Below are 19,410 nucleotides of genomic sequence, written 5' to 3'. Positions count from 1 at the left end.
TTATCTGGGGTTTTTTTCCCACTGGCCAGTTTAAACAACTGAAAATATTACTCATGAATCCAACTGGGCTTGTGTATGGATTAAGTCATTTTCAGAAACCTGAGCTTAATCTCTAACACCATCTTTAAACTAAAAGTAGATCAGGCGTCACTAGATTTCAGAGCTGGGTAGGGCATTCACGTTGACATTAGTGACAGTGCTGCATGTTCTTGTTCTTTAGGCAAGTACTGCGTAAATGGGGTGTGGTTGTTATGTCATTTTGAACATTAGTTACACAGCAATGTTTTAAGACTAAATTCCTAAATGATTAACCATTTATTTGCCATTTCTTTAAGATGTATTTCAGTTATTTCTGACCCGTTTCTACAGAATTTTAACTATCAAACTTCAAATTCATTTATTTTCTTGGCATCCTTAATCTGTTAGAAATAAAATTGTCAAAATGTACCTAATAAATTGCATTTATATTCATGCAAGTTTTTCAGACAAAGCTACAAATTGAAGAGCCACCTCACACCAAAATGACACATTTAATGTTGCACTGTTGCACCTGATACATCTAAACAACACACACTTCCATGTCATGAGCATGTTATTCTCATTGCAGTGCTGAGAATGCTCCACCACCCAAACACCATCTGGTCAGAGGAAGTCTTATAAGCAGGGGGACTGTCAGGGATTTTGGGCCCTATGAAACCCCACCACCCCAGGCCAAAAAGCAAGTCTGAAAATATAACACTGTGCAGTCATGCGCACAGCATTCTGGATAAAGTGAAATTCACCATGGGATTTAAAACTATTAACTTCTAGAAAATTGCTAAAGGCCATCTTTAACAGTTTAAATAGTAAACATATTGAATGAAAAATCATTACTTTCCTACTCTCCTGTGTTAGTTTCAATTCTGTCCTTTTTGGTTGTTCTCCTTTTGCCAAAAAGTTAGTTTTAAACAGAATGTTCTATTAATTATGATAGTGTAATAATTTAGAATTGATATTAATTTTTAAAATCTCAGAATTGCCCCTGCCTATCAGAGTCCTTTTCCATTACTAAATGGTGTACAGGGGGTGACAACATTGCTCAGTTTGCTTAGAATCTTTTGTCAAACATCATTCAGACTGATAAATTCAGATGCCACTTTCATCAATTAGATTAAAAAATAAATAAGTAAGCAAGAAAGTAAATAAATAAAGGGAAAGATGAATACAGTTCAGTCAGTCAGTAGCTTAACAGCATTAACAGTCTCATTGTTTATATCACACAGTATTAAGGTATATTACTCTGTTCTGTACTGTAACTGGTGACTATATGTTTAATGTAATACTTCTAACCGAATGGCATGTAAATGAAAAAAAAAAGGATTTTCCTATTAGTGAGCTAGTTCCATTTAATACGACTATTTAAAAAAAATAAATAAAGATTACTAGAACACCTGTAATCTGGTTGCGGTCACGTGGCTTGGTGCTCCAGCCTCGCCCATTACAAATAAATCTGACAGTTGAGCTGTAGCTGAAGTCTTGTAGTGAAGTAGAAGTAGAAGTGTTGCGCTTTTAAGCTTATTTGGTGCGGATACTCTTTGGAAGAGGAAACATGAGTTTAAGGAGTTACATCTCTTTGTTTTTGCTGGTTTGTGGTGTGACGTCGGTCGTGGCGGTGAACAGATGTAAGACTATACCTTTCTCTGTTTTAACATAATGGGTCATTCTATAATTTGGGGTACCTTCCATGTCCAATGATAATAATTATATTTATTCTAACTATTTTCTTTAAAAATGTCATATTTTACCTATTAATGGAAAACATGTTGTAATATCACAAAAACATTATGCTTCATTTAGCTTGAAATTTCTCATGATCTTCCTAAATGAACAATTTTTGCTGTGTCCGTTTTTTAAGTTGAGGGTGCCTTGGTTTCAAAATAACGAATAAAATCATTAAGGGCAACAACATTTTTTTTTTTTTATTATTTCAAAAGTTTAAATACTAAAGAAAAATAATATTTTTAAAATTGAGTTTCTCTTTTAAATAATTTAAATATCTTTATTTATTAATGTCCACAAAAGTTCTGTCAACTATGTTACTAACAGAACTCCACTCAGCAACTCAAAAATGGTTTGTTCTAAAACTATGTGACCAGCATTACATGATATCATTTTTCTCTGTGAAGGGTATTGAACACACTGTGTTGAATGTCCTCTTATTTTTTTACAATATTTTATCTATAATAGAACATTGTCAATGAGTATATTAATTGACTGTCAACTATGTTACATACATTGTTATGGTTACAATTTTTTTTAAATAATTTTTATTCAAATGTATGTTCAAATTAAACATTATTCTGTTCAAGAAATGACATGTGGTCAGCCAGGCAAGGTCTACCACTGAAGTTATGGGTCAAAATAGGGAAATTGTCAACTATGTTACCTGTCAACTAAGTTACCTAGTAGTCTACATCTACTGTCCCTTTAATATAAAAAAAATAAATAATAATGTTTAAGCTTTGCAACTAGTGGATATGTTACACTAAAGGAATATATTAACTTGAACCACTGATTGTTTTATTGAGAGAGAACATTGTTTTTGTACTTTTTTGGTGATGTGAAATGTACCCCAAATTATAGAATGACCCATATAGTGATGTCACTATGTTTCTTAAGCTAACTTTACACTGCGATTTTAATGGTCTTATACTTATCTGTCACACAATATGAAATCATTTGAATATATTTAATATATATCACAGATATATTTCTATTTTATATAAATATAGATTTTTATTCTGAGAAATTATTCGATCAGATTCTTTAACTACACACCTGCAAACACACTGTTTCGTCATCAATCACACATTGGCTTTGGCATCATTACTTAATAAAACAAGATCATAAATGGGAAGAAGGGTGGTAAAAGAGGACAACATGAAATGCTCGTTATTTTAAGAAAAACTTGAGGAAAGAAGGATATTTTCCAAATATTACAATCTGTGGTAACTGCTATGCCATTTAAGAAGGGCCAGGTTCCTGTGTATACTGGTATAAATGGATGCTTGATGTTTTTTCACATCGTTCCACAACATATTGTATAGTTATACAATGAATAAATTCATAAAAAAAACATAAATAATTCCCCATGCTCATTTCAAGTTATTTAAATTAATGTCATACATTCTCCACACCTACAAACATCTACACATCTCAGTAGGCCTGATTTTATATAATTTGAACTGTTTTGAAACATTATTTAATGTTTTCTCTCTAATTCTGTATACATAAACTTTCTCCTGTTTACTAAGGAGCTGTATGTGCTCCTGTGATGTATAAGTCAAGTTAGAAAACATCTGTGTAATAACCATATTTTAACCAGAAATCAACCTACAGCCAAAATTATGTTAATGGTTAATGCTTTAACTTCTAATTTTGCTCCATTTTTGTCTTTCTTTCTGTAGCTTGTGAGCTCTATAGTGAAACAAGCTGTGATGCTTGTTTGAAAAATTCTTCGGTAAGCAGAACCATTTTGCCTACACAAAAGATTTATTCTACAGAACAAAAGAGTAGGGCCAAAGGTAGTTCTTCTAAATGTGACATTGATATAAAGATATAAAAAAGAAAAGCATGAAGGTGTAAGAGTTCAAGGAGGGGTAGCTGCTGTCATTGGGTGTTTTGTGTTTGTAAATCAGGTAATTTCATCGTCACTGACCTCACCTACAAAAACAGGTTTGGGTAGTGCTTGCTTGGTTCTTCTTTTTACCTTCTGGGAGAAGGAATACTGCATTATACATTATTGCACTTGCTTTATGATGCAACGCATGCAAATGGGAGTAAATTGGGGCAAATTATATGCCAATAAGGCAGCTAGGGGCTGTGTGCAGTTCACCTCACACCTAAAGCAATTTATTTATTGCACTCTTATCTGCTACACAACAGTTTAATGAATCAGAGGTGGACTAGTATATATGTCATTCTGGACACTCAACAAAGTTATTTAGCCACATTTTTCATGGCCAGATTTCACTTGCCTTTTGTAATTATCTGTGGCATGCTCTTATCAGAACAGATTATAGATACAAGCTTATACGATCAGTCATTTATGCTATGCTGTTCTTCTGAAAGCTGTTAGTAGTTTATGCCAAAAATAGATCTTTGTGCTTTGCACAATACTTTTTTCATTGAACTTTTTAACATGTATTTGCATTGTGATTATCATTATTATTGATTATTATTAACTTTTAGTATGACAGTAAAGCATAAAAATGAAAGACTATCCACTGTAATATCTGCAATGCAGATATTTTATGACTGAGACAGCATGCTTAATTCGTAATTCACATGCAAAACACCCTTGTGACAGCAAAGGACTTGCAGAAAGGTTAAGCTGAAACACAAGTGGTGGTGCATTGTTCTACTGTGCAGCATTGCATGCACAAAAATGATCTGCATAAGTCATCAGAGATAAACCTAATAGTGCTAAAATGGATAAAAAAAACTTGATTCTGATCAATTCTGAAATATGTTCTGTGGATGAAAAAAGTAACAATGGAATGAATCTGTTTTGCTTTGGGGTTGTGTGGCAGCAAGTGGCAGAAGAAACACAGCTAAATAAAAAAAAATCTAATTTAAAAAGTTAGTCAGGAAGTGGAAGCTAAAAACGCTTGCTTTTACAACAGAACAACAATACAGAATATACCTTAAACCTCAGGAACCTTAGGAAGTCATTTTTAGTGCAAAGCTTGGTTACTGCTTGTAATTTTATCTTAGCCCTTAGCCATGTGCTACGTTTAACAGGTTTTTATAGTTTTTCTTTATAAACAGCTTTAGTACTTAGCTGATGTGTTGAAAAGGCATGTTTGAAGCTGGACTGATGTCATTGCAAGACAAGGTGTGGCTGAGTGACATCAGAACACGACTTGGCAACTTACACAGACCTATTTAAAATGTTTTATCTGCTGTACATCAGTTTCTCATATCAGAGTCATAGTGACGGCAAAACCATAACAAAAAACAAGTCAGGATTATGATGTTACACATCTTTATATCACTGCCTTATTGCTTACAAAGTACTGGACTGTATTTTATTTTAGTATTCCTGTTGTCAGTCATATCATTTTTCTTTTGCAGTGTCTGTGGTGTATAACGGGAAAGAAATGTATCACATACCCTCCAGGAATGATTCTGCCCTCCCACAGTCTTTGCCCACTAAATGATGCGCGCTGGGGGCTGTGTGCAAGTAAGTCCATTTATTACACAGTCCATTTAGCACACGCAATTTCCAATAGTCAATGCTAATATCAGGTTGTATTTGACACTGGAACCCAAGCAAGAATTACAGACTAGTGAAAATTTCTGTAGCAATATCAACATTTTGAATGTGACATTCGGGTATTTATTTATAGTACATTTTCTTCTTTGAAATACATTGTGTGTGATATAAGATTATTCACTTCTGGGTAGTTCCATGCAAAAGCCAATCCCTACCATGGAAAAACTTGTGAACATCCTGGAGGGCCAAGCTGCTGACAAAATGACAACACCCTCTTGAGCAGAGCCTCGCAGATGAATCAACACTGGACGTGGGGTGGATACGTTTTTTTAATTGCCACCCAGTGTATAATGAGCTTCTTTGTCCTTTATTTTTTGTTCTTGAAAATTGAGTTATCATATACTGGTGGACCAAGTAGCTAGTGGTGTTGTAACTTTCTTGGTCACTTTTGAGCTGGGCATGGTCTTCCCCTTGCTGCCGTAACAGTCCACTTTTCTAGAATAGTTTTTTACTAGATTTTGAAATATGTGTGGAGATTTTTTTTTTCATTCAGCCACACAAATATTAGGGAAGCTAGGCACTTATGTTAGTCAATAAGACCTGGCTCATTCGCTGTCCAGTTTATCTCACTGGTGCTCTGTGCATGGCAGACTAGTTCTTCAACATCAAACACAACAAACCATTTCTTTATGAACTTTGTACATCAGGCTGTTAATAAATTGGTAATAGTCAACATTGCCAACATTGCCTGTTGAACTATACGTCCAAAACCATGTTCATCAATATACAGTTTTAAATACAATTTAATTGACAGTCATATTGCTTTGTATGTTACTGATGCTTTATTATAGATGGTGCTTTGATATCAGTAATGAAATATTTGATTTTACCCCTCTTTTCCTGATCACTCAGTTAACTTCCAGGGCCTGATCATTACACTGGCAATGCTGGCTGCAGCTCTCATAATTGCCTTCTTCATCTGCCTCTTCTGGTACTGTAGGTGTGAGAACTGCAGGTGAGTTCAGCTAACCTTTATTCTAACAGTTTATCAACTGCCATTCAGAAACACCTCAGGAATGTATGCAACGCAGCTAGTGTGCTTATGAAATGTGATTCAGAAATTGGTGATTCCAATCATTATTATTATTATATATTTTTTAAAAGTCTGGCAGAATTTTTTTTGTCATTGTTTTTATACCCCTTACTCCTCTGGCTCTTTCAGAGCTTCAATGCGTGAGAAGAGAAAGCAGCGACAGGAATCCAAGAGAAGTACTCTACGGGAACAGAGGTACATTTATTAATCCAGCCATATTACTCTTAATCATTTAGACTTAGGACCCTAATTTCAAATCTGTTTTTACTAACCAAATCTGTTTACTTTAAAGCTTCTGTTTACTGATCAACCCATTCCACCAGTGATTCTAAAGTGCACTAAATAGAGCATACTTTTCTTTAGTAACATTATTATCAGTAAACTGTCTGCTGATTGTCAGTATATTATCAGTAAATCTATGATTTGTTCATTCTCTTAAATCTTTATTTAACTGATGAAAGTAGAAAGAAAATCTACAGTGTTTTCACTGATGAACTTCATTGTACTGTGTACATAAAAACACATTTAGAATTTGATGCCTGCGACACTCTCCAACAATGTTGGAACAGGACTGTGTTTCATCATCTTTCCTGTTATTTAGACTTTTAATGGTTTGAGAACTGACACTAAATGTTTCAGTTGAAACTTGCAAGTGGAATTTTTGATTATTTTTGTTTAATACCAGACAGCTGCTCAACAGTCCGTAGTCACTGTCGTCTGTTTCTTCTTTTTATGCTGCTCCATACATTTTCAGTAGGTGACAGATCTGGACTGTAGGCAGGCTAGTCAAGCACAAGCACTCAGTGTCTACAAAGCAATTCTGTGAACTCCTGTTGTAGCAAGTGCAGAATAAAGCCTTGCATCATCTCGTTAAAATAATCACAGACTCTCTCTAAAATCCCAATATACAGTGTATCACAAAAGTGAGTACACCCCTCACATTTCTGCAGATATTTAAGTATATCTTTTCATGGGACAACACTGACAAAATGACACTTTGACACAATGAAAAGTAGTCTGTGTGCAGCTTATATAACAGTGTAAATTTGTTCTTCCCTCAAAATAACTCAATATACAGCCATTAATGTCTAAACCACCGGCAACAAAAGTGAGTACACCCCTTAGTGAAAGTTCCTGAAGTGTCAATATTTTGTGTGGCCACCATTATTTCCCAGAACTGCCTTAACTCTCCTGGGCATGGAGTTTACCAGAGCTTCACAGGTTGCCACTGGAATGCTTTTCCACTCCTCCATGATGACATCACGGAGCTGGCGGATATTCGAGACTTTGCGCTCCTCCACCTTCCGCTTGAGGATGCCCCAAAGATGTTCTATTGGGTTTAGGTCTGGAGACATGCTTGGCCAGTCCATCACCTTTACCCTCAGCCTCTTCAATAAAGCAATGGTCGTCTTAGAGGTGTGTTTGGGGTCATTATCATGCTGGAACACTGCCCTGCGACCCAGTTTCCGGAGGGAGGGGATCATGCTCTGCTTCAGTATTTCACAGTACATATTGGAGTTCATGTGTCCCTCAATGAAATGTAACTCCCCAACACCTGCTGCACTCATGCAGCCCCAGACCATGGCATTCCCACCACCATGCTTGACTGTAGGCATGACACACTTATCTTTGTACTCCTCACCTGATTGCCGCCACACATGCTTGAGACCATCTGAACCAAACAAATTAATCTTGGTCTCATCAGACCATAGGACATGGTTCCAGTAATCCATGTCCTTTGTTGACATGTCTTCAGCAAACTGTTTGCGCGCTTTCTTGTGTAGAGACTTCAGAAGAGGCTTCCCTCTGGGGTGACAGCCATGCAGACCAATTTGATGTAGTGTGCGGCGTATGGTCTGAGCACTGACAGGCTGACCCCCCACCTTTTCAATCTCTGCAGCAATGCTGACAGCACTCCTGCGCCTATCTTTCAAAGACAGCAGTTGGATGTGACACTGAGCACGTGCACTCAGCTTCTTTAGACGACCAACGCGAGGTCTGTTCTGAGTGGACCCTGCTCTTTTAAAACGCTGGATGATCTTGGCCACTGTGCTGCAGCTCAGTTTCAGGGTGTTGGCAATCTTCTTGTAGCCTTGGCCATCTTCATGTAGCGCAACAATTCGTCTTTTAAGATCCTCAGAGAGTTCTTTGCCATGAGGTGCCATGTTGGAACTTTTAGTGACCAGTATGAGAGAGTGTGAGAGCTGTACTACTAAATTGAACACACCTGCTCCCTATGCACACCTGAGACCTAGTAACACTAACGAGTCACATGACATTTTGGAGGGAAAATGACAAGCAGTGCTCAATTTGGACATTTAGTGGTGTAGTCTCTGTGTCAAAGTGTCATTTTGTCAGTGTTGTCCCATGAAAAGATATACTTAAATATCTGCAGAAATGTGAGGGGTGTACTCACTTTTGTGATACACTGTACGTCTCAATATACGCCTCCACTGTAATTGTACCCTCCCTCTTATGCAATGTCATATGAGAGCTCAAGGGTCACGCACATTTAACAGTTGTTTTGCCCATCACAGACTGAGATCTTGTCACTGTTACTTTGCCCCTGTCTTAACTTTTTTTTAGAATTCTAAATTCTAATTTTATCAGTGAAAACATTTGAAATGTCTTTTCTATTTTTGTCATTTAAATAAAAATACAAGAAAATTAACAAATTACAGATTCTTCTTTTTACTGCATTTTACACAGTGTCCACACAGAAATGGGGTTTGTCATGTGTGTTTGAATTTTCAAAACTTCAACTTTTTATTTTTCTGTTTTATAGGAAAGCTGAGACGATGGCCAGACATGGTGAAATTCAGCAAAAATATGGTGAGTGCAGTGATTTCAGAGATGCTTCATACAATGCTTTAATATAGAACACAACTCCAATAATGTGATCCACCTGTTTTCTAGATGGCACTCCTAGAGGTGTAATTAACAGAATTTTTTTTTTGTTAAAATAGTTTGTTAAAGGCCATTGCAACCAGGGCTGGATCTCGAATACATCGTATCGAATCTCAGCTCTGCCTTGCCGGCTGAAGGCTGAGCAGCCACATGAACAGCGATTGGCCTGTTGTTCAGATGGGCAGGACTAAGCCGGATATTTACATTTACATTTTCAGCATTTAGCAGACGCTTTTACCCAAAGCGACTTACATTATACAGTCTAAGCAATTGAGGATTAAGGGCCTTGCTCAAGGGCCCAACAGTGGCAACTTGGCAGTGGTGGGTTTGAACCAGCAACCTTCTGCTTACTAGCCCAGTACTCTAACCGCCAAGTACTTTAACCGCCCAGTACTCTAACCGCCAAGTACTTTAACCGCCCAGTACTCTAACTGCTAGGCTACAACTGCCCTACATATTGGGATATTCGTTTTGGGATATGGGTGTCTCTCTGTCAGACTGGTGCAATTACAACCTCTGCTGGCTGATTAGAGGCACCTACACAGAGATGAGGAAAGAGTGCTCTTAGGGTGTGTCTCTCCGTACAAAACGCTAAGTGGCACAACACTCGTCAATGTGTGGGTGATAAGATGCATACGGCTTGCTGCTCACGTGTTGGAGGGGGCGTGGGTTAGCTTCGATCTCCTTGGTAAAAAAAAATAGTTTGTTTAAATAACTGTCAAATTAATGTTTTAATAGGTGATTTACAAATGATTTAATACTTTTTTGTACGTTCAAGTAAATTCTGTAATATAATTATAAATTTGCATAAAATGTCCTTTGAAAAAACACAATTATGTAAACTGAACCTATAAAGATATGTATGTTTTAAACAATCAAATAAAATAAAACTAGCAAAGAATGATTCATTTGGTAACTGAAGGAATTGAATCAATAAAAGTGAGTCATAACATTAATTTCACTACCTACTACTAAGAGGTTAAGAGTCTTGCGCTGAATTGTGGTATATTTATTCATTTCACCGACTTTTATTTTAACTGGACACATTATTCTACTATTCCATTCATTTTTGAGCTACCACACAAAGCCGAAAATATCAACAAAATGGACAAAAATGTAGTACCAGTATTTTCTTGGTCTGAATGTATCTGTTTGTAGGTATGTCTGTTGTTATCTGGGTTATGTCAGTTTTTAAAAATAATAATGAAATTTTACAAGCATCTTTTAGAACTGTCACAATTCTGTACTATTGTACAGAATGGTGATGTAATTTAAACAACAATCCTGAAAACAGCTGGTCTGTGCAGGTCTGCCTCTTTCGCTGTATGTGTGCAACATCTTATTTGTGCATCTCCTTTTTCAGGTCTTTCAGGTCTTCGTAAGGCGAGCACTTACTCTAAGTTTGAAAACATTTAAAGAGACCTACTATTGGAGCTTCCACATTTGCCATTGTCCACTTGAACAACCTCATCTTGCTTCTACATCTTTGTTTTGAAGCTGCACCTTATATTATTATATTATTATATCATTATACCTGATATTATTACTTGTATGATACCATAAGACCATAAGAGAAAAAAAATATCTAAAAAGTGATTGTTGTTCTCTCAGTATCATGCATTGATCAGTTTACATCTCAGCCTGTGGTAGGAGCACTGCTGCTGGTACTTAAAGCTTCCCCAGGTGGTAGATCCAAACAATTTGCAGCATACAAAGATATAAATGTGATAACTTGAAATGCCTTTGCATGGAACAGCAGTATAATGCACTAGACTACCACTGTGGAGACCTGGGTTTGAGAGTCTGTGTATGACAAAATAGATATATCCAAAAATTCACACTATGTAATAAAATACAAGGAGGGTGGCCAGACTCTGATGTTAATTTTGACACATACAGCACTGCACTTCATCACATTTTACTTTACAAGGATTTACATTGTAGAATAAAAGAAGATCTTGGATCACATTGTTAAAAAGATTCACACATCTTGTTGACATAGACCTATCTTGTATATTTCTGTATGATAAGAATATACTTCTGTAAGATGACCTAAAGGTTGCATTTGAAAGTTTTGGTGTTTAAAGGAGTGGTAACAACCACTGACTTACATAATTTACTAGAGAAGATCAGCTGCAATTTCTCCTGAAAGTGTTTAGTCTGCTGAAGCTGTCTGTAACTTTAGTGTTAATGTGGAATAATATGTGTGTTTGTGATATGAATATATTACTTTTATTGACTGTAAAAAATGTTTAAATGCAAAAATGTTTTCTAATAAAATGTGTTCTATATCAACAGCCTTGTTTTTATACTACTGTTCCACTTAGTATAATGTTGGTAAACATATTTCTAAAAATCTAAATCTAAAAACATGATTTTTAAAAATCAAATCCTAATAGTTTTTGTTAGGTTTTGTCATCATATTTTTTTTTTTTCCAATTTAATTTTTTTTATTAACTTTATTAACTTTTTTTTTACTTTCAGCAATACATCACATACTACAGTAGCATAAATATTATATTACTGATTCTCACAATATCGCTTTTAATTAATATTACTATCTTTACAACTGGACAAATAAATGGTTCAAAAACAAAACTCATTTAAATAGTCCTAACAACTAATCATTGCTCAGAAAATTTGCAAGAGCTAAGATCACTTTTGAGAGCTGTGGCATCATTTGCTTGTCACTGTTTTTTGCTGCAGTAAACTGTTGGGGAGGAAAGCTGGAAACAGACATTCACTTAAACACATGCACAAATGTGTATGCACAAATAAATTCATAAAAACATTTAAATGTTTATTATAAAGCTCAAACTAACACATGTCTGGTGTTAAACATTTCCAAAAAATATTTCTGGCTTATTTTTGTTTTTAAAAGATTGGGGGTTTGGGCCATTTTGCCCAGGAATAATTAGTACTTTAATCTGCTGTGTTGGAGTTTTGCATTGTCCTTCTTTGGATATGCAGCACACTGTGCTGGCCAAGGAGTGCCACAGACTAACACATATATCCCTCTAACAAATGTGAAGCTGCCAGCCACAGTTTGCCACTAGCCAGTGTTGGATTCCTACAGAAAGCTTTACTGTGTATAGAGAACCATGCAACTGGTGTTGCCACTTAAGCAAGACAGTAGAAGTCACAGAGAGATGACCAACTGTGCCTGTTCAGCACACTGCCAGGATGATAGCACTGCCAGGACTAAATCTCAGGACTTGAGTCTTGGATGTGGTGGACTTGCATATTAGACTGTGTTATACAAATGCTATACACATGCTATTTATTTCATGTATGTATATATAAAAACTTTTATAACATGTCACAAAAAGTTGCATGATCCATCTTTAGAGTAATACTGTAAATCATAAAACAAAGAGTTACCATGATACCAAAATGTTGGTGGTTAGAAACAACTGATGTTTTAATACCGTATATAATTTATAACCAAATTATTTATCATTAGTAATATATGGCCTGCAAGTTTTCTATGGTAGTTAGTTAACAGCAACATTCCAAAATATGTTACAGATGTATAATTGAAAAAGGAAAGTATGGGAGAAAAGGGAGTACACCCTCCTTCAATCCTTTGCCCAATTACCCTGTTACAATTGCCCCAATCAACAACAAACTGAAACAAATTTTCAAGGTTTTAGTCAAAGGGTTTCAGATTTTCCTTTCTTTTAGGAATTTATGATTCATATTCATTGAACTGTAATAGTATACATGTGTACAGAATGTGCTCAATATTCAAATAATGTAAAATGAGTGTTTGATTGTGTAAAGTTCGTGAGCCTGTGTCCGGTCATGCAGGAAGAACGTGCATTGTTTTTATAGCGCTTTACTGGGCGGGTCTTGTTGTGCGCGTCGCCGCGCATTTGAATCTGAAAAAGCGCGCTCAAGTACGCGCGCTCCCGCGGTGATATGTTCACGTGACCCGACAAGGTCCAATGAGTGGCAGAGGAGGTAAAGAGTAGCGCGTTCTCGTAGTGGCTGGGAGGACAGTGAGTGCTTAGAGCGCATCTTGAGTAAATTATTGTAACACTCTCTGCTACAATGTCTGAAGATAAACCCAAGGTGAGCAGCAGTGTAGTCATGTTAATATGTATATGTATTGTAGACGCATTTACTCGTTTTTGCGCAGCCGGGCTGTAGATGGCAGATTGCGCATTTGTGCGGGAGAAATGGAAGCTAGCGTGCAACCGTTCTAATTTTCTACAATACTTTTGTGTTTTTAACTGTATATGTCCTCTAATAATATCTTATTTGAGTTGATTATGATTAGAAGTGCGCGATCGTGTTAGCACATGTCGCTTTTTTGTTTATCTTCCGAAGTGAACTCGGCGTCTGTTTGCGGCATTTTTTCCTTTGTGAAAGCGAAGTGGCGCTCATCGGCCTCTTTACGCCAACAGCGTAGAACATGTACATGGCGCTTCTGGGCTTGCGGATTTTTATACGCTACCTTCGTAACGTGGCCGATTAGCGCCACTTTGTTTTCACAAAGAAACCGCAGTCGCGATGCGATCTGCACTTCCACATGAATCTGTTTTATCAACCCGGACTAATCTGTTATAGCACTGTGTGCTAATGTAAAAGCTAACACTTCATTTAAACCCATATTTGCAGTCTGTACTGACTCTCTTTTTAAATGCGATTGCTTGGCGTTACCGCTTTGCTGCGCCAAAACGTGATTGTGGCGCACAGTAATCCTAATTTACAACGTTTGTCGAGTTATCGAATTGTAAACTAGCTGTAAAGATATTACATTGCGTCGTGTCCTGTTTGACATGATTTTTGAAATTACAAGAGTGCATAAAGCACAGCCGGCAAGCTTTCTTTTTCCTGTGTTAGCATTTAGCATGTATCTTAAGTTACGCAAAATGCTATACACAACAAACATTACGTACACAAAGAAAGCTGGACAGAGGTAACTCAGCGGTTAAGGTAATACAAGGTTGCCGGTTTAGGCCTTACAAACTCCAGGTTGGCGCTGTTGGGCCCCTGAGCAAGGCCCTTAACACTCAGGGTCATAATTGTAAGTCGCTTTGTATAAAAGCCTCTACTAGTTTTTGTACTATGATATAAGCGCAAATATATCCCAAGAAGTTCTTATTATTCTTACAGTATTTAAAAAGTAACCAGAACGGCACACAAGTGTTTTGTATTTTAACAGTTAACATTTCCTTCAGACCAGGCCCCAAAGTGCCTTCACTGCTCAACTACCCTAACAATGAAACATATTCTATGTGAATGCAAAGTTTTTACCCAGGACAGAAATCTGTACCTGATGGAATCGGACATAAATGACATTTTTAGGAAAACCACTCGTTTTAAGATTTTAAAATTTCTAATAAGCATTAAATTGAAACATTTGTTGTAATTTTAACCTCTACAGTTTTGATGCACATGTAAACAACATATATCTCTGTATCCTAAAACCCCTTTTATGGTTTTAACATCCTTTTTAATAAGAATGTTTTTAAAAATACAAATGCTTATAATGGTGATAAAACTCAACCAACCAACCAACATTTCCTTCTTGATGTATAACGTGCAGCAGTCTTAAAACATTTATCTTGGGCCAAGTAACTTATGTTGTGGTTTAAATGGAAACCGAAGGAGTGTTTTAAGTATGCATTTACTCATTATGGTTAACATAGTGTACATATAGGGGCAGTAATTGATCATTTATAAGGGACAGTGGTAGCCTAGTGGGTAGGGCTTTCAGCTATTACCCTGTTTCCCCGAAACTAAGACAGTGTCTTATATTAATTTCTGCTCCCAAAGATGCGCTAGGTCTTATTTTCAGGGGATGTCTTATTTTTCCATGAAGAAGAATTCACATTTATTGTTAAACAAAAAAAATGAACATTTATTATATACTGTATATATATACACTGAGCCACTTGTACAGCAGGGATGGTATTGCAGCTTCCGGCCACCAGGGGGAGCTCACCACAGCACACTCGTACAGCACAGCAGGGACATCGTAAGGTCCAAACAAATACTTTGCTAGGTCTTACTTTCAGGGGAGGCCTTATATTTAGCAATTCAGCAAAACCTCTACTAGGTCTTATTTTCAGGGGATGTCTTATTTTCAGGGAAACACGGTAAAAGGTTGAGAGTTTGAATCCCAGCTCTGCCACTAATGGACCCTTGAGCAAGGCCCTTAACCCTCTCTGCTCCAGGGGTGCTGTACAATGGCTAACCCTGTGCTCTGACCACAGCTCCCCCCCCTTTTCTCCCCTTTTAGTGCATCCAATTGTTCAATTTGCATCTTGCTTCCTCTCTGTCTATGCCAAACCCTGCCCTGACCGAGGGGACCCATATCCCATCCAAAACATGGGCAGCAGCCGGATGCATTTTTGCCACCCACGCATTGATGAGTGTGGCGCCACCTAGCGTTTCATGCGGAGAGACACACCCTAAGGGCACTCCTTCCTCATCTCTGTGCAGGCGCCTCTAATCAGCCGGCAGAGGTTGTAATCGCATTCTGACCGAGAGAAACCCACATTCGGTTCTTTGTCCCATCCCCCCAACTGAGCAACTGGCCAATCGTTGCTCATACAGAGCTACGTGTACAAAATGAACAAAATAAAAAACGTTATATAAGAACTCTTAAATACCTTTATTTTAACAGTAATATATTATAACTGGTTTGATTGTTTGTTTAAAAATTGTACACTCCCCTTGTACATTCCAGCCAACCCAGTAAATGTAGCCTAAAAATATGCATTAAAGTAAAGGTATTGAGTCTGAATAGTCAATGTATTGCAGAATTTCTTCACTCATTCTTTGGCACAATTAACAGTTTGTGTAATGTTTTTTAATGACCTTTTTGCAACATTTGCTAAATCATATTAAAGGCTAGTAAACACTGTCAGTTTGCGGCCTGGCAAAGCTGCTGTGCAATTGTCATGTTAATACAGTGGTGCCTTGAAATTCGATGTCAGTTGGTAAAATTGAAGCTCCAGCTAAACACAGATACATGCCAATGCTTCCAGAGTAAATTTGAGTAAAGTTTTTCAACACGAATGCAGATCTGTCTCTCATTCGCATCTTGATGACGTTTTACCACACCGCTCAAGCCAAGTGCTGAACAAAACGGTTGCACACATTGAGTTTAGGGTAAATGTCGAGTTTAAGGGTACAGAATTCTCAACGAAGAGCGTCGAGTGTTAAAGATTTCGAGTTTAGGGGACGTTGAGTTACAAACCTTCTTACTTCCACAGTATGTCCAGCTTTTCCACAAAGAATAGCTTTACATATAATGATTACCTTACATTGTGAACAGTCACAAAAAAGCCATTGTTCCCTGTCAGCTTGGATGATCATGTGTATATAACATGGAAATAAAGTGCAGTTTTAGCTTTAATTAGGGTGTAATATTGTTGTGTAAATGTTTTGGGACCTTGTAGGTTTACAGTTTGACAATCCAGTTTTTTGTGTGACTATGTGTGGTTCAACCACTTTTCTCTTCCTGAAGCTGAGGTGTTCAAAAAGAGTATAGTAGGTGTAACTACTAAAATGAGCAGTAAATGTACATACAAGATGACTATAGCTAACAAAAAAGTGGTTGGTGAATTAAACAATTAAGGTATTTCTTTAATTAGAAATAATAGCACATCATATGTATCATTGTTTTGTCTAATGCAAATTCTTGTCTAATTGTATTTTATTAAAATGTATGTTAACCTAGCCTAAAGGGCCAAGTCAATTTCTTTAGACCTTAAATAATTTTTTCCTTTTTGTATTTTAGGAGGGAGTAAAGACAGAGAATGACCACATTAACCTGAAGGTGGCTGGACAGGATGGCTCAGTGGTCCAGTTTAAAATTAAAAGGCACACACCCCTCAGCAAGTTAATGAAAGCTTACTGTGAAAGACAGGTAAGCATCCAGCTGTATTGCATAGCTTTGCACTTCAGGACTGTATTTTCTTCTTTAATTAATGTTTAGACTGGTGCTGTATTAATGATTCTACATTGTGTTGCAGGGCTTGTCGATAAGACAGATTAGGTTTAGGTTTGATGGGCAGCCCATAAATGAGACGGACACACCGGCACAGGTGAGTATGTTCCTGAGAATTATTTATTAAGTGTAGTAAAGGTAACTAGAGCACATTGAAATTATTGAGTATTTGTTATGTATGGGGCTGCAATAAAGTAATCAAAATGTATTAACTTGGGGGTGTGGTGGGACTTGGATGTTTCAGAAGTTCAAATTCTATTTTTTTACTCATCAGATTTTTACTGCTTGTTTTACAGTGAGACATTTTAACATTGCCTTTGTCTTTAAGATAAACATTAAAGCAGTCTTAAGGCCAATGTAAAGCTTACTTGACTCTGGACAGTACAGACTGTGTACATCAGATTTACAGTCAGTGGCACTTTATTCGGTGCCTTTTGTACTTTAAGTGTCCACTAGATGGCAGGTGAACGCAAACACTCTTATACTTCATACATTTTTATTTACTGCTCCTTCCTGGAACCTGGGTCTGATACCTCCTGGAAACACGGCATGGAAGGCAGGAGTATGTCAGGACAGGGTGGCAATTAATTCACCCACTTACATATGGGAGAAATTTAGAGTTGCCCGCTGCCATTTTTTGCACTCTTTGATTATACCAACAATTGTGTGCAATCGAAAACAAATTCAATCAGATTGTTATACTTGGAGATGGATAAGTGCCTTATCCATTGTGTGTGTCTGCATTAAACTGAGCAGTGTATCTGGAAGGTGATAGACCTGCCCTTACCCTAAAAAGGACTGGAACAGTCTTTTTAAATAAATAAATGCTGCTAAACCTAGTATTTCGTTTTGCTGCACTGGAACCACTGTAAATGCAGATACAGTGAGTTCGCACAAGTAATCTGCTGATTTAATGCAGGAGAGGCAACTCTGCCTGTGGGCCTAATATAGGTAATAATCCTTTTACATTTTTAGTTTGTTTTTGATGCAAATACTTCTCATACTCTAGGGTTTAACCTGTTGCTAGCTTTACAGATTAGGTACAAATGCCATTCTAAGATTGTTAATGTCTTTTCCTTGTTGGCAGTTGGAGATGGAGGACGAGGACACTATCGACGTATTTCAACAACAAACGGGTGGTCATCGCTAAACCTCTTCAGATTCCTCTGATCTGTTTTATTTGACTTGTTTTTCAAATGTTAAATTGTGCTGATTTATTTACTCTTGTCATATCCAAATTCCCCAATCCCCTAGTTTTCACTGGGTCGGCCTTGTGCCGCAGCACCCCTCCTCCCCTCCGCCCCCAATTTTTAAAGAAGTGAGGTGGCGTATGTGGCCAGTGGGCTAACCCGAGATGGCCACTACAAGGTTTAAAATGGCCTCTGCTGTACAAACCACATTGTCTCTGTATAATAGCCAGAATTCCAGGCTTCAGTTTTCGCTTAGATAAAGTAATACTCCATTCCTATATTCTCAGTGTATATTCTGCCAAATGAAGAGACCTGATTAGTTTTTGTTTCTTTTGTGTGCGACTGTAATTCTATTTTAATCCAGGTTCTGTTTGTTTGTCAGCTGTAAACATGCCCAACCTTCTCTTATTAAGTCTAATGACCGATTAAGAGGAACCTTTGCCCCCTCATCTTTGGACCAAACCCAAAAATATGACTCGATTAGCCAACAACACTTACTAAAAGACTGGGTTTTTTATCATAAATGTCTGCAGTTTTTCCTTTATTTCATATTTACCAAGGGGACAGAAACTGACATCAACAGTTGTGCAAAACCTCTTACTTTTAAAATAAATTCACTTAATTTGGTAAAGCAGAAAAGTGTTATTTGCGGTGGGATCAAATGTAACTCACTGAAAACTAAATTGTTGTATTTGTCCCCTCTTTCATGTATTTTACCTGACTTCCTGCTGTACAGTTCATAAGTCTGGTGTCCATAAGGGTTGGGTTAAATCGGCATCCATGTGGTCTCATCTTTCTGTACTGATTTGTACATTATGTTGTCCTTTACTACTGTATACAATAAATATAGTTTGGTACTCAGCTTTTTTGCAGAGTTCTCGAATTGTGATGGATATTTATTCATGTAATCTACAGACCTCAGTTTTAGTAGGAGTAAATAAATACTAGAATCTAGAATACTATGATTTATGTGTTTGTTTAAAAATTAAATATAAAA

General features: G+C 37.0%; 2 protein-coding genes across 2 annotated transcripts; both read left to right on the top strand.

The window, feature by feature from the left end:
* The first annotated feature begins 1,572 nt into the window (after positions 1 to 1,572).
* Positions 1,573 to 10,729, top strand: pttg1ipa (PTTG1 interacting protein a). The gene is made up of 7 exons (XM_062996880.1): positions 1,573 to 1,661; positions 3,447 to 3,499; positions 5,116 to 5,224; positions 6,170 to 6,272; positions 6,480 to 6,545; positions 9,136 to 9,182; positions 10,621 to 10,729. Exons 1-7 carry the CDS (start codon positions 1,589 to 1,591, stop codon positions 10,671 to 10,673), a joined length of 504 nt encoding a protein of 167 aa, XP_062852950.1. The 5' UTR covers positions 1,573 to 1,588; the 3' UTR covers positions 10,674 to 10,729.
* Positions 10,730 to 13,205: 2,476 nt separating this feature from the next.
* sumo3a (small ubiquitin like modifier 3a) lies at positions 13,206 to 19,274 on the top strand. Its single transcript, XM_062996879.1, has 4 exons — positions 13,206 to 13,331; positions 17,014 to 17,142; positions 17,249 to 17,320; positions 18,311 to 19,274. Exons 1-4 carry the CDS (start codon positions 13,311 to 13,313, stop codon positions 18,371 to 18,373), a joined length of 285 nt encoding a protein of 94 aa, XP_062852949.1. The 5' UTR covers positions 13,206 to 13,310; the 3' UTR covers positions 18,374 to 19,274.
* The last annotated feature ends 136 nt before the right edge of the window (positions 19,275 to 19,410 follow it).

Source organism: Trichomycterus rosablanca, chromosome 6 (assembly GCF_030014385.1).
Source record: "Trichomycterus rosablanca isolate fTriRos1 chromosome 6, fTriRos1.hap1, whole genome shotgun sequence".
Taxonomy (NCBI): Eukaryota; Metazoa; Chordata; class Actinopteri; order Siluriformes; family Trichomycteridae; genus Trichomycterus; species Trichomycterus rosablanca.
The sequence above is the reverse complement of the archived record's forward strand: the minus strand, read 5'-3'. Positions and strand labels throughout refer to the sequence as shown.